General features: G+C 36.4%; 1 protein-coding gene across 1 annotated transcript; it reads right to left on the bottom strand.

Moving 5' to 3' along the window:
• Positions 1-683: 683 nt before the first annotated feature.
• TMEM182 (transmembrane protein 182) lies at positions 684-20521 on the bottom strand. Its single transcript, XM_079317755.1, has 5 exons — positions 20142-20521; positions 19659-19758; positions 18238-18336; positions 9682-9819; positions 684-1655 (listed from the first exon to the last, which is right to left on the bottom strand). The coding sequence occupies exons 1-5, from the start codon at positions 20280-20282 to the stop codon at positions 1432-1434; spliced, it is 702 nt and encodes a 233-aa protein (XP_079173881.1). The 5' UTR covers positions 20283-20521; the 3' UTR covers positions 684-1431.
• Positions 20522-21975: the final 1454 nt, after the last annotated feature.

The raw sequence follows: 21975 nt of genomic DNA, 5'->3' as shown, positions 1-21975 counted from the left end.
AATAAAGAAGTAGCAGGAAAGGCTGGAAAGCTTCCAATCACAAAACTTCCCAAAATGGAAGTAACATCCAATCTGGCCCACCACAACTTCTCTGTGGGCATTCCTTTCCTGCCTTTTAGCAATGCTTTCAGTATTCAGAACAGCTGTGGAATTAAGCATTATGAACAAGAACAAACCGACTTGCAGCCCTTGCTTTTCCCCATCAGCCCCAAACTATTCTGCATTGAGTTACAAAGTGAAAACCAGCACACTCTCAGATGGATTTAATTTCTATTTGGGCCCAATGCCAAAGTTTCACCATTGTTGAAACTCAACCCTATCTTTTCCATACCGTGCATACAGTCTCATCCTTATCCCATCTTCCACACAGATGTGCACGAACACAAACACACACACACAGAACCAGCCACTCCAGCAATGCAGAACCAAATCCATCTCCCCTGCTGCCTTAGCTGGGCTCATTGCTTTCCCTAGCAAGCCTAGCAGGCAAGTTGGATTTGGTCTATAATGCAGATTTTTAATATGTGGGAAAATGAAGGCTGCATAAGACACACATTTTCATGTTCTAGATATTGTCTTGATAATAAACCTTTTTTAAGAAAAAAATTAATTTTACACAACCATGAAAATATTTGTTAGAGGAGTCAATTGTTCCACTGAAAAATAAAAGGGTTAAAACTTAATTAAAATATTAATGCTATAATTCAAAATACAATTCTGGCACAACTTCAGATAGCGATTGTACTATGGCATTTTGGCTTACAGAATCATGCAACACATGGATTTCAGAATACATAAGTATACAGCTTTCATATGCATACAGAAAAGAAAAATGGTAATAGAACAGTTAAGCTTTTACACATTCATGGCAATTGTCTTCTCCCTCGTCCTCTTCCTATGGATGCTGCAGGAACAACTGCACTCTATTTTTATGAAGTGCAGACATGTTTGCTGCCATTAAAGCTAAGGCAAGTACTGGAAAACAGGAGAGGAGGTAGATTGAATTACTGTGTTTGAATGTTTGCCTTCTCCTCTACTTTGTGCCATTCTCTACAAACAGAAGTACAGTGTAAATGCTAAAAGATAAATGTATAAAATGTGGATTTGAGACGATTCATGTTCATTTTTCACTTGCAGAAAATTTTTGTCTTCTTCTGTTCATTAACCTACAAAAATGCTGTTAATAGTAAAATGGGAAGAACCACAACTGTGTTTTCTACAGGATTAAAAACAATTAGTTGGGTCTAAAGGTGGCTTCTTCCTGTACTGAATTTCGTGTCCTTTACCCTTAAACAAGTAATAGAAGAAATTCCCGATGTCTGCTGCATACATAGGATTGCCACAACGGTAATAATGTACAAAATTGTGTTCCAGTTTACACTTGTCACAAGGTTTCTCAGGTATTGCTGCATTCCCTTCAGCAGGGTCTGACTAGTCTGAGTGTAAATAAATGGCACGCCCTACCAACAAGAACAGCATTCCTGCTAATAAAGAAAAAAACACTCCTACAGGAGCCAACATAAATGACCATCCATAACGCACATAAACAGCAAAGTCTGGGCAATCCATTTTTTTCATGTGTGTGTAGTTTTCCAGATCAGCCATGGCCTGGACCCAGATGACATACATCACGACTACCAGCGAAAACAAGACACCTGGAAAAGAAACACCAGGTTTTAATAACAGAGTATGGACAGATGCTGGGTGCATTTACCATATTACCTAAAAATCCATCAATGCTTGAGGTCCTGTCTGCATGGCACAGTCAACCACCACTGGTTAATTCTTGCCTTTGGCTTCCTCTCCTAGCACCACCACCATTGTCCTTCCTGATTTTCACTGAAAGGCATACTCCCATGACAAAGGAGATATCTGGTTTTGGTAGGCAGACTTTGATGACAAAATTTGTGTAGGTATTTAGTGTTTTGACTTCAGGGGTCAAGGTGGGGCAAAGAAAGGGAATGGAAAAATCTGGAAAAAAAAAAAAAAAGGACTTTTGCTTCCCAAACTCTGGCATTGTTTCTATCAGTCTTATGGATGACATATAGAAAGGAGAGGAAAATCTTTTTATTATCTTCACCTCTCTGCATTTGCTTCTTTATTCTTCTGAAAAGGGATGTGTTTGGAACACAAAACTTCAGAGTACTCTACTCAAATATTTTGCATATAAATTCAAATATATTTTATTCAAAATAATCCACATTTAGAAAACAAGCTCTTGGTAGAGGAACAAAACCAACAACAATTAAATAATAACTATGAAGGAGGCTGTTAGTAATAACCTCAAATTGGATACAACAGTTTCCTGAAATTAATCCACCACATAATTCACAGCCTTTTCCCAATCCTCTGAAAGGCCTTTGAATTGTTTATACATGATAGTAATAGAAGCACATGTCCTTACAAACTTTGATAATCTCCTTGTTACTATACACCAGAAGGAGATATAAGAAGAAAGTGCTTTCCAAAGTATCAGTTGCATTCCTAATACTTCGTTTCACTTTAGAGGAATGTGGACACTTGAGAAATGCAAGCCTGCAGAACAGATGCTCCAGAAGATTTGCAGGAGGACCACGGGCACGAGACTGAATTTTTTGCATGCTTCAGCCTGTACCCATTTGCTCCCTGAGCTCCAGCTGCCACAGCAGAATTACAGCAGCAGGGCCAACATTAAAATATTTGAAGGACATCACCCCATCACGTTTTTGTCCCAGAATGTTTAGGTGCCTCATTAAAAAACAAGTCAGTGCACAGCCCTGGGAATTCTTCACTGCCAAACTTGAGGCTGCAAGTCAAAGTTATTTGTGGTTTCTTCTCCATCCTGCTAAATACTTGCAATGCAACCTTGAACAAATGTGACAAAACCCACAAGTGAACTTTGTAAGCATCCATGGCCAGGCATTTGCTTCCATATCTAAATGTCCTGGTAACCTTTGATGGTCACCTTTCCCCATCCCCAACCTGAGATGCTGCCTCACAACCTCCTTTTCCCCACCCTTTCTGCCCATTTACCAGGGAGCAGCTGTTGTCCTCACTCCCTCACTTGATGCTGACACAACCAGGCAGGTTAGAGGCAGCAGCTTAACTTGGTGATCTTTCTGTTACTGCTTTATGGACAAAATGTAATATCTTTACATACATCCTGAACATCTGACAGGTAAGAGCTCATGGCTCAATCCTTATAAGCACTACCTTTTGAAGACCAACAAAAAAGGGGCTGAAGTAGTTAACCTGAGGCATAATCAGAACATTCCCAAAGGAATTGCAATTTATAGGAGGCTGAAATAATAGTAGAAAAACTCAATAAAGAAGGAGACAGACACATTTCATGTCTATGAAATACACTTCCAGAATTACATTTTTTGCTAAGGTTCAAATTCCTAACAAAGTTTGAAAAAAAAACAACACTCAACTCTAAGAGGCATAAATTCAATTTTGAAAGTATTTTACCTAAGTAAAACTCAATTTTGATGGAATTTAGTACGGTGCCTGTATTAAACATAAAACCATTGAAACAATCAGAGAGGATTGCCTTAGGGCCAGACATGAAGAATGAGAAATTAAATTGAAGACTCTTCAAATATAATTCAAATTGAGGAGAATATTCCTAGAACAGAACATCTAATGATAACAGATAATGTAGGCAACACAGGAAAATTAGAGCAAAACAAAGCTAGGAACTTTTGATTAAAAAGTAGAAAGATTCAGGAACAAATTCATAAATTGAGTTATTAGATATATGGATTTTGTTCAAAGTTTCAAAATTTGAACAAAAAATTTATAGCCCTAAAATTTGGAAAGATACATTAATAATCTGACAAAATCCCCAAGGACATTGGAATTTACCTCTTCAACTGGCTCTGCCCATGCATTTTCAAACTACTCCTCTATTTAACCTCTACACTGGGGAAAACTTTGTCCAAAATAATAATAATGACAAAAAGGTAGTGATTCCCTTACTACAGCAGCAGGTAAGTATAAGTATAATATAAGTATAACCAGGCCTTGCACATCTGGAAAGCTCTCTGGCATCCTGGGTAGAAGCAAAGTTATGTAGAGCAGTTAGTCAACAACATCTCTCATTAAAACAAAACTGCATCAAAGGTGCTTTAAACTAGAAATGAGCACCCCTTGCTTTTCAGGCACTCTGAAGCAATACCTAGGTGATTAAACTAGAATCAACACCATGTAGATGCAAAATAGCAAACCAGTGCTGCCAGTGGTAAAACAACTTCAGGGAATCTATCATCCATTGGGTGTGATTTCACAGCAAGCTGTTACACCTCTGAGTGGAAAATTGGCAGGTATGGAAATTTGAAGAAGAAATGTATATCAAGCAGAGATAAATGTCCTTCCTTAAAAGGAAAGAAAAAGAAAGGAAGAGTATGTAAACCCTCTTAGTTAATTAAGGCACTAAAGAAGTATTTAAGGGTTCTCATAGCCTGTTAATGGAGACTAATTAATAGGTATATTACTTAGCATGTTCAATAAATATCTTGAACAATATAATCAGGCTAAGTAAAAAACTGACCATGTCCTGTTGCCTCCATCAGTATTTTATTCATTAACACTCCTTTTGTCTAATTTTCACAGAGTTATGATTTTCAGAGTTAAGAGCTTAGACAGTTTACTGAATGTATATTTATCCTGAAAAATCTCCTTCAGTCTTGCACTGACAATCTATTGTGAATGTTGTGAACTCTCAAAGGCAACCTCCAAGACAAAATTACTGAGATTGAAAAAAACCTGCAATTTCTTGAACAAAATATTTTTAGAAACAGTGTGTGCTGTGATATATTTCTATGTTTTTGGCATTTAGACCTTTTTCATAGAGTGCAGGCGTCCTTTTGCCTTTGCCTTTTAGTGAATAAGAAATAGAACAGAAGTTGCATGAATCAGGAATGATGGGGGAAATAATTCCTAGAACATGAAATATGTCTGAGAGAGATTAAGACAAATACATACTTCCCTCCTACTCCTTTTTCTTTTTTTTTCCATTTTGCTTTTTTTTAATAAACACACATGTTTGAAACACAGCTCTGTGCAGTGTGATAAGACACGGATTTCTCTGAGGTCACTCTTTTCTGTCTTTCACATTCATTCTTTTGAATTTCTTTCAAACAAATACTTGTGCATATTGTAGAGGAGAAAGAATACAGAACCTTTAGAAATGTCTGTGAATTCAAGAAGCAGTTTGCTGGCCTTTAGTACTGATTCTTCCCACGTAGAAATGCCTTTCACTTGTCAATGGTGAATGGCTGTTTATGGCATGAATCTTTTACTGTGCAGAAGCAAAGACAACAGGTGCTGGAAAGAATGATGTGAGCTTTTTACTTATGCCTGGAAGTTTAGAACTCTTTATCTCACTTGAGGAAAACTTCTATGTGTGTGTGCACATTTTCTATTAAATGCATTTTCCTGTTCCTGTCCTTGTTTCAGATTCTACCACCTACCTTGGCCTCTTGTGATCTTTATTTAAAAATAAATAATAAATTATATTATATATATATATATATATATATATATATATAATATATATTATATAATAAATAATAAATTTATTTAAAAATAAATAATAAATAAATGCCAAATAATGGTTGGCATTCTTTGCTGAAGTACGTGCAGAGGATCCCATGCAAAAGTTATGGGAGTAGGTACATGTCTCTGAACACAGATTTTTGTCCTCATCTAGGATCTTGAATTAAAGTACCATCTTTTTTTGCCCTTTAGGCAGGAAGCAGCAATCGTGCTTTTAATCCTGCTTCTTCACCAGGGTGTGATTCTGTAATGCTCTGTGCAAGAGGACAGTTTTCACCACCACCAGGCAGAAAGAGGCACAAGGTAATTATGGACATTATTGAAGGCTGCCCTAAGGGATCATTTTATGGCAGCTTTCCCTTCTTTTCCTGTGACAGTACCACAGCTCCTCTTGGATCATCCTCTGAGGTTGCAGATATGGAGATGAGGCTGCAAAGGCAGCATTCAAGTCACTGACTGTGGTAGCATTGAACCAATACTCACTTTTCCCTACAGATATTGCAATTATAGTTTCACCTATGGCCTCAGGTGGTTAATAAAGTTACAAAGCTTTGCTACTCCCAATTAAGGAAAAATGGGTCAGGAAAATGATAGGTGGTGTTAACTGTAGTTATAATGGCCATGAAATGGCAAAGGTTAATATCCTAGGAGGAATACAGAAGGTAAGACCCAGAACTCAGGAGAACACACTTCAATTTGTGCAGAGAACTGGTAGGGAAACTCCTAAGAGAGGCTGCCTTGAAGGGCAAAGGCTGCCATAAAAGGCAAAGGGGCCCAGAAGAATCTGGTGTTGCTCATAGACAATTTCCTCAAAGTACAAGAATGGTCTCTTTATGTCTACAAGAATTCAAGTAGATCTGGCAAAAATGAAAATTAATCTCATACAGAGCTGCATTAGCATGAACACTGTTATCAGATTTGAAAGTACTATTATCACCCTTTATTCAACACTTGTGATATCATAGGTGGTAAGCTGTGTCCAGTTTGGGGACCCCATGTGAAATAGAGGTACTGATAAACTGAGGTGATGACCACCAAAACGGTGAGGAGAGTGGAGAACAAGTAGAGGCTGAGTGAGCTGGGGAATTTTAGTCTAGAGAAGAATAGTCTTAATTTTTCTAAATGGAGTCATAGAAAAGATGTGGATAGGCTTTTCAGAGACCTACGGACTTGGCAGAATAAGACATAATAGTCACAAACTGCATCAAAGGCAGGATCAGGTGAAAACAAGGAAAAAATAAAACATTTCTCACAATGAAGTTGGTCAAAGTGGGACAAGCATCCAAAGACACTATGGAACATCAGTTTTTGGAGATTTTTAAAACTTAATTGGAAATTGCTCTGGGCTGCCTGATCTATATTTGAAGACAACCCTGCTCTAAATGGAATGTCAGATTTGATTTCCACAAGAGGTCCTTTTCAACATAAATTTATTTGCGTCACTCGGGATTTCTGTTTAAGCTTCTTGAATGGGTCCCTCCAAAAGGCAAGCCTGTCTGCCTTGTCAGAAAGAAGGTGAGCTGTCCATCTGAGTGTTTCTTACTGCTGACAACACAAGTTTAAGCAGTTGGTTCATACAAAACAGCTTTCAGATGGCTGAACAGTTGGCATGAATCTCATTCCCAATAATATCTTCAGCTACTTCCTGAGCCCTAAGATGTCACAGCAGACCATGCTACAAGCTGTACTCTTCAGCTGAGGGAGAGCTTTTATCTGCTGCTAATTTGTATGTTAAGGTTGCAGAAGGATAAAAATTCTTCTAGTCCAATAACAGGTATTAAAATTATTTAATCTAACTTTTCTTTAAGATGTGTAAGTAGGAAAATGACTGATCTCCCTATCTTCTTCCTAACTTCCAAATAACAAACATCTTGTCTAACTTCCTTCTCAGAAGACTATTCTCTACAATTTAATACATATTTGAATTTTGTGATAAGACAACTTCCAGGCTCTTTCAAAACAATGCGTATAATTCTTTTCTTTTTTCTTCAAAACAACCTGCTGGTTTCTGTCTTAGAAGAGCTCTAACTTCACTAAATCTAAATCACATTAATCTAAGTCACATTGCACCTTTTCATTTTCCCATTAGGTCCGTGTTTAAGTAGATGCTCACCCTGGCTGCATCCTGATCACATCTTTGTGAAGTGATAAATATGCACCACTTCTCATCACTCTCCCCTTCCATGCCCTGCTTTGATTTGGCAGGCAGTAATGAACAGTCCTTCTAGTTCTGAAGGAGATGGGCAAAGGAAGGGATCAGGGCAGCAGGAACACAGCAGAGCACATTACCCTCTTCTGCATCAGATCCTATCTTATCTTGCTCTGTCTTGAGAAAGCTGAATGGGTCCTATTTTCTTCTGCCACCACTACTTTTTGACAAATCATAGCAGGATTTTGCTAAAGATCTTTGCTTTTCAACAACAGTAATGGTAATAGTAAAAATAACACAGCTTTTTTTTCTATAGCTCTTACTGAGAACAGTCCTGAAGTTGAAACATGCTGCATACAGAGAGAGTAAAAAATCAGGATTCCCCTTGAAGAACATTTGCTCTATAGGGACAAAGGGTGAAAGGGGCAAATAGATAGACCCAAGGTCACACACTGGGATAATAAAGCTCACTTAACTTCACATACCTAAAGAAATAGTCTCTCTAGATTCTCTTAGTAAAGGAAAGAGAGTTGTAGGGTTCCTCCATAGCATATTCATCTGATCCAATTAGGCCTCTCTTTCAGTATGAAATGATTCCCCTGCTGGGGGAACTTCTTACATACCTACTGTTTTTACTGCCAATGAATGTTATTGCCTCTTGCAGGCCTCCTAGAGAAGCCAGGGGAGGCAAGCACAGGCTTGGGGATCTAACTTTCCCCTGCCTAAATGAGGGCAGATGAACTGACCCAGAGTGGAGAACACAAGCATCGCTTTGCTCCTCTGCCCACCAGTTCCACATCTTTCAAGTGCCCTTTTCCTCTCAAACAGCTTCTGCTACTTTGTAGTGACAGCTGAGGTTTTCATGCATTACAAATGCAGAAAAAGAGCAAGACTCACATGGGCTCTTGCCCTGCAAATTAGTGACAAAAAGCATTGAAATATCTTAGAATCTCCGTCAGTCCATGAATATTTTTTGTATGTCTTTTAAAGTGTGGAGGAGTAATTCTCAAGAGATAAAATGTAAGTATGTGGGATTTTCTTCAACTAAAATATTATAAAATACTTCCCACAGTTCACTGAGAGTCCTTTTGAAGTGAATAATGATCACTAGCTGCATATGAAGAGCTTAGAGGTGCAGTGGGTAAGTAAGGTCAGGGGGTCAGTATGAGAAGCAAAAAGAGAGCCCAGGCCTTGTGGTCCTGACATGGGTGGCTCTGCCCTGAAACACAATATGTTCTCACAGGGCTGCCTCTCACCAGGCTTTAAGCCAAGGAGGGCAGTGATGGAGCACACACTATCACTTACATCCTGTATAACAGTATTTACACACCAGTGTGACATGGTCACAGGCTTCCCAAGGTTAAGCAGTGTGCCAGTGAGCTGCCAGCATCAGCTGAATCCTGGCAGGGGGCATCCTCCACCCTACCTGGGTTATGAGGAAGGAGAGAAGTTGGTTATTTGTTATCTATCATTCACAGAGGTTTAGGGCTCCTACTTACTCATACATGACAACTATTTTGTTTAGTCCTATCACATCCAAAGCATTTTCCTTTATTGGTCATGTAAATGTGTTCTGTCTCCCAACTTCTTCAGAGTCCATTGTAAAATTATCTTTTTGCATCACTGATAAAGGATGAAGCTATAGCCTCTCCTTAGCTAAAGTCTTTGAGATTCCTATAAGGCAATATCCTTAAATATGCATTCTTTTTCCCGTTGAAAAAAAAAGTAGGCTAAAATTGCAGTGTAATTCCATGATTTGTCCTGGATGTGTGGCTTTTTTAAATCTTAATCAAAAAATGGCTTTTATAATAGCTTCATTATAAAATAATTGTGCAAAGAATTGTCTCCAAGACAGGCACTCCAAAAGCCAAAGAATAGAAACATATGCTTTCTCTTTCTTTCAACCATGATTAATATAATTTTTGGTTAAGGAAAATGGAAGAAATAACTCATCCTTTCTACTCTATAATTGACTGAACAAACAGTATACCCACCAGCAATGATGAAAAAGCCTCCTCCTGCTTTGTATAGAATGTGACTGGCAAAAGGAGCTGCACAGATGATGAGGAAACTAGCCACCACAACAGTGAGCACTCCCAGGAGCATAAGAACTGTCCAGAAACCTCGATAAACTGGAGAAAAGGAAGAAGGAAGAAAGAGAATACAATGGTTTTTTAGAATTTACCCAAATTGGCTAACAAAGATTTTCCTTTCCCCTTCTCTTACCACTTGCCTTATTAACAAATGAAACATGAATTCTATTTTGCATATACAATATATATAATGTGGATCAAAATAGGTTTGGCTATCTGATGATCATGGAAAACGGAGTGTAAGTTATTGTAAAGGAAATCCATCTGCAGAATATTTAGCAGCACCTTGTAAGATGCAACCTGAGCAACCTGACACTCTTTAGAAAATGGGACAGCAAAGATATAACAGTGATTCTTTAAGATAAATGATTGGACTGATAGGATACAGTTATTTTACCAAAATTGTGTGGAAGAAGCAGAGAGCTTCAATATCTTGACACTCTTAGTGCCCAGACTATATCACCAATAACAATCTGTAAGTTCTTTACAATTTACAGCTGGATAACATTTCTTATATATAGCTATATTCAGCAGAAGATAACTTAAGCTAGGAGCAGGGAGAGACTAAGAAAATGTAAACTGTATTTCTGAAATACAGCTAAGTGTCTCAAACCAGCCTATTTCTGCTCTAAAGCTCTTTGTATTTTATTAAATTTAAAATGTGATGTTTCAGAAGCCACTGTTAGGCAGTGCCAAGCAGTGCTGAATTAATGGATGCAGCTGGTGATAAATGAGCTGAGAGTTTTGTGACATACTCTGGCCAAAAGAGTCTTTCTAACAATTAGTTTTAGCTGGTTAATTGCACATCCATTTAACAAAGTCATCATTTTACAAATGATACAAGAGTGACATAAATTTCTCCCATGAATTTAAAAATTGGTACATTAACACAACCCATTAGTAAAATTATGAGTTGTAAAGATCTCCATCGTCAGATCTGAAAATCTTGAAGCACTGACAATTCAGTCAGTGAAAAACATTTCCACCCAACTGAGGGAAAGCACATAAGCCAGCTGGCAAGTCAGGAAAAGTGTATCACAAAAGAAACTGCCACTTATCATCTGACAGCACCTACTTACTGTTATGGAAAAACACAACCAAGCAACTATTATACTGGTTCATATCCTGAAGGATTCAAATTCATACAGCTTGTTAGAGACAGCTATTCAGCAATAATTCAGGTTTGTTCTCATCTGAAATCTGAAGGCACACTAGGCATTAGCAGCTCGTGTTTCCCACTAATGTATTCCAAAAGTCTACGGTTTTTAACTTGACCAGCTTAACACTAGTTAGAGTATAATCATCAGCCTTGTAAATGTATTAGGTAGATCACACTCACCACATTACATTAGCCACACTTTTTAAATAACACCCTTTTAAATCCAGGCAAACATTCAGAGACATAATTTTCCGCCACACCGATCAGCAGATTTGGGCATAAAAAGGATGAATGTGTCTTAAAGTACCTGGCAGAAGGGTTAAAATTGTGGTTTGGTTCATATCCAAATCTCCACTTCATACAAACAAAAAAAAAAATAAATTGCAAGAGTAGGTAAGAAATAAGGCTATGGCTCAGCAAAGCAGTTAAATGTGTGTTTTGCTTTAAGTACTATACTCTTATGGGATTTAGGCACCTGTTTAAAGTTAAACACATAGTTAAATGATTCACTTAATGCAAATGGACAGTGAATGGAGACCTGAAAAGGTAAATCTCTCAAGTCCTTCAGTCTTGGGTTTCTGAAGCAATTTCATATTATTTTACTCATGGGGCTACTTTGATAAGCTTCATTGCAGTCTCCAAGTCTATGGGACATTACTTCCTCATTTAAAGCCTAATACCACTAAATCAATCTATAACCACCCAACTCTTTTACATGGGTGGCCCAAGGTACTTCAAAGTCATACCACATAATAGGACACATTGGCCAAAATGAACCTTGAAAAAGCTTTCTTGTATATTATTATGGTCAGTCACCGAAGTCATGGAGTAGTGTTTTTATTTTCTGAATGGAGGAGGACACGAGATTCTCCAGCATTACAAAACCAACATCCATTTTCATTATCTGCTCTTCATACAGGAAGCTTTGAAGTCTGCTTTTAGTGAAATTTCATGAGAAAAGCTTGATTTGATGCTCAAATATTCTTAGAAAAAGAGCACAAAAGAAGTAAAAATGTACCTGATGAAAATTTGTTTCAACCTCTCTGTAACTATACAAGAGAAAAGCTGTTTTTCTGCTCCAACATTTTAAGTATTTTCTGCATTATGTGTGAAATACTGATTTCACCTAGCTATCACCTGACAGAAGCTTCCATTCTATTTCTCCAAAACATTTCCTCCACAGAATCATGGATAAAATCTGATTATCCTAATACTTGTTTATTAAGCTAATTCAGTCATTAAACATCAAGTGAAAAATAGAGTGTAATTGACAGGTACAAAGTCTGCTCACCAATCTGTGAGTTTTCAAACAAAATACTACCCCCTCTAATTTGCAAGGCAGAAAGTCATTTGTGACACAGGTCTGGGGAAACACCTTATGAGCACTTAGACTTATTTTGTAAGAGCATTAAAAAGCCATAATTTTTTTTGCAAAGATGGCTTCACTTATTTTATAAGCTGACCATTTCTGCTTAGATCACATTTCCATATCCTCTGCCTAGATGGGCAAGATCTATTTCTACAGGGCTAATTCAAACTTACAACTAACTGATGGCATTTAGCTTAGCTGTCATCTATAGATGAACACAAAAGAGCTGGTTAAAATTAAATATTCCTAAGAATGAAATTACTCTTCAAGTCAAAGACTCTGCTGCTCTGATGCTGAGACACACGATAGATAAAATGCATCAGAAGATGCTGCTTTGAATTACTCTTCTTTACACCCCATAAAAAGGGCTGACACTGTGATCCAAACAGTCTTTTCAAGAAACAATAATTCAGTGAGCCCACACAAAGTGTATCTACACAAAGTGTTAACAGAAGTTTGCACAATTTCAAGTCTCACTGAGGTATTTCATAGGATAGTCCATGTTCTGGTCCAGATGACAAGGAGTACCCTTGTCTCTTCCAGGTACTTCACAGATATGCTTGTTACCCACCTCAAATACATGCATTATCCCAAGGGTTTCCTACAACAGAAGAAATAAAGTACAAGCACTATCGCAGAGTGCAAAGTAAACATATCTGCAGTGTTTCAATCCTAGATACTGTTGCTCTGTGTTGCAAGAGTGCTAAACAGAAGGTTTTGTAACTCATCTTGGTGAACTGCCCCTGTGTTGAGTACACTTGCCTTGGAAATGACAGGCAGGCCTAAAAATAAAAAAGACTTAGAGGAAAACAGGAGTACACACAACTGCACCATCAGGCCTGTACGGGAACATTATATTCCTCCAAAACTGCATGACCTGTGGCTTTCCCCTGCTACTTGTTTTTCTATCTAAAGATTCTAATTTAGGTCTCCCCAGAGACTTTTGCATTATTTAAAAATGAGAAGTTTCTGGATTTGTACAAGGAAACAAATTTTGGAGAAATTGGTGAAAATTACCAAAAGTCTTCTTTTCTAGTGTAGTAGATTCCAGCATTGACTACAAACTGAAGTTATAGATTCATATTTTAAGATGTTACTGATGCATGATATGAAAGAGAAGCAATAATACATTTGAAAAGTTACAGAACTGTGTCACTACAACACACACATGTGCAGCAGTCATGGACACCTCTGGAACTCCATAATAGTTATTCAGGAACAGCCTAGCTAATGTCACAAAGCAACACCCTTCTACAATTGGAGAGGTTAATATCAGCATCATGAAAGCATACCAAGTATTCCACTGCCCTTGCTGACTTAGTGTTTTCAAAACACAGCCATCAGTCCATACAAGTACTGTGGTCTGCCATAAAAACCCAGGCCACTTAAATTTAATATCAACAGGAATTAATAAGTGCTATAAGGATGAAAAGCCTTTTGAAACATGTGTTAGTACAATGCCACATAAAAATTTCCAGGGGTAGGCAAAATTACTTGGAAAAGTTTCCTTGAATTATCAGACAAACTCACATCCAAAAGGGAACATTTCCTGTGATCTGACAGTGGACTGTCTCTTAGGATGTGTGTTTTTACCTCTCTATTTAAAATAAGAGATATTGAAATGCTTTTGACAAGAGTATTGCCACATACAGTGCCAATACAGTGAAAGGCAAAGTGTCTGAAGTGCTCTCAAGCAGAAGTATCTTCTCTTCAGATAAACAACTGTCAATGAAATCACCTATCTCATCAGCAGCACAGGAGACACACCTAGCAACACAGTAAACCTTACAAGACTTTTCTCAGCTTCATTCAGCACCTTCTACTATCCTGTAGTATTTTTTTTTTCAAAAAATAACCTGAACAGTAAAATAACTACAGTATTCACAAAATGAATACACCACTTTTTAAAATGCTTCTTATTTATTGCTGCTTGGAGCACTACAGAGATCACACTTACAAATATACTGTATTACAATCTCTCATGGACAATTATATGACTATTACATAAAAGCATTTTTTCCTTAGAAATAGACTACTGCTACCACTTCACTTGCTCAAATTCTATTTTCAGATTTCATTGCTGGTATTTTGCAGATTACTTTAGGTAAATTTCAATCCATTAACAAATCTGCCAATAAATTTGATCACACTATTTTAGATTTAACAGTTGCTGAATAAGATTTTTGCTTCAGTCCTATAAACATTGTGTATTATCCATTAAGCATTACTTCAAATTCTGGCAATGTGCCCAGTACTGGACAAAACAGGATACTAATAGTGGGGAAAAAAAATAATATATTAAACTAATGTCTGCCCCATTAAAATGCTTATATTTCAGCTTCAAAAGGTGTTGGGATGATTTCAAACAGTCAGGGAACTATTGTTTATTTCCAAATTAAGTTGAAAAAATCCCCTCAAAAATAAAATAATGAATTAGTGAGTAAATGTTAGATTTTTCACTTCTTTTTATTGGTATAATCTCACTATGGCCAGCGGGACTATTTCCATGAGCAAGAACTTTGCACATTTTTCAAAAACAGGCCTAATATTGTCCTACAGTAAAAGAAAGTTTAGGAAAGTGTGACAGCCCTTGAACATCAGTGTTAAGTAATCTAATGACATGATATTATGCATGAATCTAGCTAGCAATGAATTCATATTAAAGTACCATACTATTATGTTTTCAGAATAGCCTGATGGGGCAAGTAATCTGCTTATGATTATGCAAATATATGTTTATTTTAAAATATATAGGCCAATGCTGTGGTATTTCTACTGTATAGTCTAATTTATTTTTATTTTTATTCTTAGGTTGTAGTTTATTGTACATATATATGAATCATCATAAAAAGGAATCTGCTAGCAACACAGTGAGGTGCTAAGTATACTTAAGAGATGCACACTATAAAAGTTTGTCATTCTAAACCTCTGTACCATCACAGAAACTCACTAGAGTCAGGCTTCTCCTGAGTTAATTTAGTACCTGTTTCAGGTTTAGATAAATGACATGGCCTACAAATATTTTAAAGCCCATTAACCATAAACTATGGATCACATAGCTTTTGCCAACACCTTACACAACAGCCAGGGGAAGTCCTCCCCACTCTGTCAAGACATTTAACAAAACAATGCATGCAAAAAAAAATATTATAACTATGATTAAAATATATAGCAAACTGCATTTTCAAAGCAGTGCTAACCCTTTGGAGCTGACCATGCATCTAACAGTAACGATCAAAAGATAACTGATCCATTAAAGCATGCATTCAAAACTCCAATATAAGCACTCCTGTAGGCTTTTCTGTCTTTACATTTCTAAGACTTTAGTCCTTCACACCAAGAGCTCATAGACAAGGTTTGTACATCAGAATGAACTGAGCCTGTTCTAAAGCTTTGTAAGGCATACTGAAACACTAGAGTTCCCTGTCCTCAGTGCTTTGAGATTTTTGGGACTATGACACAAACACAAACCCAATACACAAAAAGATGTAAATAAACTAAGGGGAGATAGGTGAGACTGTTTTGAATTCTGGTCCAGAAAAGCTCTGAGCCAAATTCCTACTAAAGCCAAAGGAATTATGTCAACAGAGAATTTGGTTCAGACACTGCACTCAAAAAGCATCAGAGATTTCATGTTCCTCCAGCAACTTATCTTTGTCTGAGCTCTTGTACCTGGATGGTGACATGGCACTCCAACCACAAATTACACTCTTGTCTGCACATAAGGGACTGCACAAGGGGCTAAAGTCAAATTCAAATTCCTCTGCTAAGATCCAAAAGTCTCTTAAGCTGAAGAGTCTGTAACAAAGTCACATATCTTTACTTGTTCACAAACTAGTAGTGTTCTGAACAGAAAGTTAGAGATTTTTAGAAAATGAGTAGCATAGTTTTGATTTTTCTAATTAAATTTTAATCACTGTATTCAGTTCTTTATTTTTCTATGAAATTGAAAATGAAGATGACAGAAAAAATTATTGTTATCTTGTTATATCATGTTAAAACAGAACTTAATCAACTCACTAAACGTGCAATGATAAACCTGGGGAGGGGATTTGGGCTTTTTATCATTGCCAAAAGAGAATATGTCCAGAAAGCTATGAGCCATGAAAATGGTAATATTTTATCAAGAAACAGTAGCAGAACCAAAAAAGTGGACAATAACCTAAATTTTTTGGTAGTGCCCTTTTATCCTATGCTTAGCTGATGCAAAGTATTAGATGCAGACAACTGGATATACAAATCATAGATGAAATCTTGTTCTTCATGAAACCAGACCAAAGCCTTTTGCCACTGGCTTTATAAAGAACCACTTTCTGCACTGGGAGCCAAGAAGAAAAGCATAACCTTCTGGCATTTCTTAATTTAGCAGCTGCAGTTGAAGCAAGGTTTTTAAAACTTGTTTGCCAAATACCATGGGCACGATTGTTAAAGAGAGTAAAGGAGAAACAAGTTTTGAACTAACAGAAGACATAATGACATAACCTTCTTCATAAAAAGTTGTGAAAGACTCTTGAACAATCATAACTGCTCTAGTAAATAACTCAACTTGGATGCTGAAAATGAAAGGTAGGCATAAAAAACCTCAAACTCTGTTCAGTTTTAATGAGCTCGAAAGCAATCCAACTGTTTCTATTTATATAGCAGGAATGGCTCTGAATATGCTCTACCTGGGCCAGCATCTACAGTACAGTTCTGCCTACTTTTAATCTCCTAATATGAAATATAGATAGGAAAATTATATTTGAGCAGTGGTTCTTTTGGCAAACATTAACTAAAATTAATTAAACTTTTGATGATATTCCTTCTCCTTTCCTTTTTCTTTGTTTGTCCACTTCTGTGTAATCATGCAATACAATTTGAGGAACCTTTGTGAATGTATGAGTGAATGGTGGAATACAAACTATGTCTAGGCTATTAGAAGCTGATGGCTCTGTCACTTTCAAATGAAAAGATAAACTGTTCTAGATGTGCTATGAAGTTACAGATTAGATCTCTGAATAGTGAGGTCTGAATTCTTCCTGGACAAACAGTTCATAATTTCTAAAGATTAGCAGAACAATTATAATTCTAGTTTATTTTCTTTTTCATGTCTGTAGAATAAAGATTAGACTCTAAAGACATTTCAAGGTTATCAAAAGCATAATTACAGCTTCAGGACAGGAAGAGATCACTTAAGTCCCTTAGTCAGCAAGCTCAGAGACATTTAGCATGCACATATCACTGGCTGTTTAAAAAGTCATATGAAATAGATATTTACTTCAAATATGTTTGTGTAAAGCTCTTAATTTGATTAAATGTACCTGATATTTTTAAGTAGTTTCTAGGTGTTGTAAAGACAGAGCTTTCTAGGCATGATTCAAAGTTTTCTATTAATGCTTATCTTTCACATGTATATAAATACTTACATGTATCTCTGTTACAGTACAAGAGTTTCTCAGTGAAGTATACTTGAGTCAATTAAATAAACTTAGCATCAAGGCTCTGCTCCTCCTTCTTCATGAAGTAAAAATGCAATACATTTTTATATGTGGTTATTTATTTAACACAAAAAAAACCCAAAAAACCTAAAAAATCCAACCAAAACAAAAACCAACAACTACATGATGAGAAATTCTTGTTTAATGCATTCAGTCCCAGGAAGATACTATGTTGGAGAAAAAAAGCACTAAAAAGGAAATTCCAGTTTTTTAAATTTTTTTTTTCAGAAATTACCTCCATTCTGCCATCATGCTTAAAGCTAAGCATTTATTTATGTGTTTTGTTAAACACTGGCTTAAATATGCATGTAGTAAATTTAAGAGAAGTATGAAATACCAAAATTTCTGTTAATTAAACTGTGTGGAGCGATAAGGCTGTTTTATTTTGCAGCATCCAAATTGCTTTCTTGAAACTACAGGCATTGTATTCATTTGCACCAAACAATACTCACTGATTGCAGAGTCATAGGAGGTTGAGTTATGCTCATCTCGGAGAAGAGGGAATGGGGACAGGTAAGCATGTGTACAGTTCTTAGAAGGTGACTGGTTGGCTAAAAGTGAAAGACAGCTAAAGATTAGTATTTTACTGCCTTAACAATATGGTGTGTCTCTTCTTCAAATGGGCAAACTGAGCTTCATAAGTCAAGATTTCAGGTCCTTTCCTAGGCAACAGCTTACAGCGAATTTGGTTAGCCTTGTTATCCAAACGAGAATATTCCTTAAAGAGCAACACAGATTTGTACTCTGGACAAGAAATGAGCCCTGCTGAAAGCACACTGCAATTTATATGTGATGCATAGGTATGCCTTTGCATGTATATGTACCTTTCTCATTTGAGGGTTAATTATATTCTTCTCATTATTATATGTGCAGAAAAAAAACCAACCAAACAAATAAAATCCAGGCAATTACTTTTTCTTATGGAAAAGAACAAGGAAAATATCAAACATCTTTGTTTGTCTAATCTATGGAATGAATATCCTCCAGAAAAGGGTAATATTATATTTTATATTAAATTCTAAAAATATCAACTTCTTCCCGGCAAAAGACAAAAGCTGACCATAACTTAAACCCCATCTAAATTTCAGATTCCTGACCACATAATTTTCCAGATAAATAACAAGGGGAAAATTAACTGCTGTGAATATTACATTTTCCACCCAAAACAATGAAACATATTTATCAAAATATGGGCTATTGAAGTCAAACTTGATTGATGACACCTTTTCACAAGGATTATGGAAATCCTGCAATAAGGTGAAAGAGCTCCCTACCTCAGAGGGAGTGTCATAGACTGGAGAAGTTTTGCTTGACTTCTTATTTTTTGGTTGTAAAACACCATCTGATCTTGGAATTCTATCTATCTTATGAATATCTATCTTGTGAATGTAATAGGGGAACTCTTCTGGAGATGGTGTGTCCTACACCATTTTCACTGTGGAGTTGCCTATTCCTTTCTTAACCCAATTGTAGTCTGTTAAGAGCAGATGGAGAAACTTTGCTAGCAAAAATTAATGGACTAGGTTAACAACTAAGCTCTTTTTTCCCAACTTAACAGAAATAAACCAACTTTTTAACAACAAGTGGTAAAAACTGTGTAGTTAAGAATGGACTCAGGTTAACAGGGCATCCATAACAATCACAGTGTAACCTGATAGCTAAACTTGTATCAATTTGTCCAGGGGTTTCCTATAGTACAGATTACGAAAGTGTGTGTCAAGAATTTATTTTAGGGTAGCAGAAGAACCTGATCCCCAAAGAAGGCATATGAAATCTAATGATTCATAAGATAGAAGTAAAAACAAAAAAACAAAGCCCCAACAATTTTGAAGACAAACTACTATAGATAATGTAAAAGGAAAAAATTACTTACTATACCAAAATTTCCACATGCTGGCATTACTATCTCCTACATTTCCATTAAACCAGCACCTCCAGAACAAACCTTCATGATGGAAAGTGGCCTTCTCACCCTACAGAGGACGGACAAGAAAAAAAGAAAAAAATAAAATAAAAAAAAAAGAAAGCCATTATCATACAATTTTTCAATGAGTTAAAAAACACCACCGTCATAATGACACACAGCCTGTCTGAATTTAGGTCAGCTATAGCATTTGTAAACTGTTATTCTTCTTTTGAAAAAATATCATATTGCAACAGCAGTACCACAAAATAAAATTTCATTTTAGAGCTGATTACAAATTTTTATAAGAGGTTTCGAGGTGGGCTTCTAAGCCTCCAGAAGGTCAAAATTAGTATATTCAAAAGTACATACAGAAGTAAATTCTTAGTAAATAAACACATCTAAGAATTCTGCATATATAATTCTCATTATAAATAAAAAGTTCATACTAACCCCAACACTTTCAGGTACTTCTGAACAAGTTCCTATTTCTGTAGCAAGAAGCCAATAATCAGTTCCAAATGCCACCAAAAAAAGCAAAACTCCTAGAGCTGCAAAGAAGCCTCCAAAAAATATCCCCACACTCAGTTTCATTATTGAAGTTTAAAATAAATAAATAAATATATAAATAAATAAAAGCCACAACACAACAAACAAATAACCCTTAATTATTTAAAATACTAGAGCACAAAATTTTTTAAAGTTATTGTGCAAGTAACTAAAAAACTGTTTGGAGAATACAGCTCATATCTGAAGAAGTTTCTCTTCACTTGACTTTCTGCCTGTGCCCTCCTTCCCAATGCCCTGTGAGTCAATTCACATCTCCAAATTTGTGTTCCATGTGGCTGACTCAAGTCTGACAGATGAAAAGGGCCTTCTATTTTAGGACACTGATGGCAGAGCTTTCCTCTGTTTCGCTGTCTGGGTGAGGCCAGTCAGAAATAGCTGACCTTCCCCTAACTAATCAGGGATTGACTTGAAATATTATTGCAGCTGGTGCATCAACATCAGTGGAGATGGAGATGGACTTGCAATGTCCATCTATGTTAGCGGAGTTACAGAGCACACAGTACTAGCAGAGACTTCCAAAGCTTGGGCCTGGTGGTGAACATTCCCTCAGCTGCTAACAGGAAAGGAAACCTGCAACACTTTGGAAGTTACTATAAATCATGTTATAAAAAGAAGGCTGAGGATTTTTCTACAGAATTTTAAAATAAGGTAGTCAAAATGAAGAGATACCTCCGAAAAATCTTATAGAATAAAAATACAGTTCTCTTCAAAAATTTACAACCTATCTTTAAAGTAATAACTTTAGCAACACTAAACACAAAAACACTCGAAATTTTATTTATTCAGATTCACCTTTTTTGCATATATCAAAAATGTATGCAGACAAAAACTCCTTCAAGCATCTGATTAAAAACGTCAAAATTTTAATAACATGAAGACACTTTCCAAACACATGCTTTGGTCATTTTGGAAAGTGATGAGGTAAAACATTTAAACTATGCTGTACAAGAAAAAGGCTTTTTCAACAACTTCATTTCATGCCAAGCAGGCCTTCCCAATCATCTCTCACTGCTTGTAGGGCATGCTCCTATAGAAATGTAGAGAGTTTATAACATGCACCAGATCTTACAGTACTTACCAAATAAAATTTCATCAGAAATTATCACCAGAGTAGAAAATTTCCACTGATACTGTGTACTGGGAAGTGCTGAGCTCAAGAGAAGAATTAAGCCAGTTTACTCCAGAAAACACTTGTCACAACATTCCATGGCTACAGACTTAGGACTCTAGAGGGACTCCTAAATTCAATATGCCAGTATTGGTTTGGACAGTCCATCAGCATGCTTGAAGACAGCAAGGAAAAAACTGCTTCTACCATCTCCCTTCATTTCTACACAGATGAACTGGAGTTATGTCCTCAGTGGTTTTATACCACTACACAATCTGCTCAACACCACATTCACATTTGTTATGAATCATATGTTATTCAAACCTGATACTATACTAATTTCATACACAAGCACATCTTATATTTTGTGGTCTTTTTCCACTTCAGAGTTTCAGTGTATGCAGTGCACCAAATGAATATTCAAACAGACTCTTTTTGTCGTATTTGCTTTTCCTGACAGCCACTGATGCAGTTCATTTTGATACAGCAGAAGAGAGGTGTTTGGAAACCTAATTTTGCAATGTGGTATTTTATTGTTCATTATAAAGGAAAAAAAGAAGAACACATAGAATGTGCTATAAAATAAAATAAAAGTGATCACTTGCAATT

This window comes from Erithacus rubecula, assembly GCF_903797595.1.
Source record: "Erithacus rubecula genome assembly, chromosome: 1".
Classification (NCBI taxonomy): domain Eukaryota; kingdom Metazoa; phylum Chordata; class Aves; order Passeriformes; family Muscicapidae; genus Erithacus; species Erithacus rubecula.
This window is presented reverse-complemented; position numbering and strand designations above follow the sequence as displayed.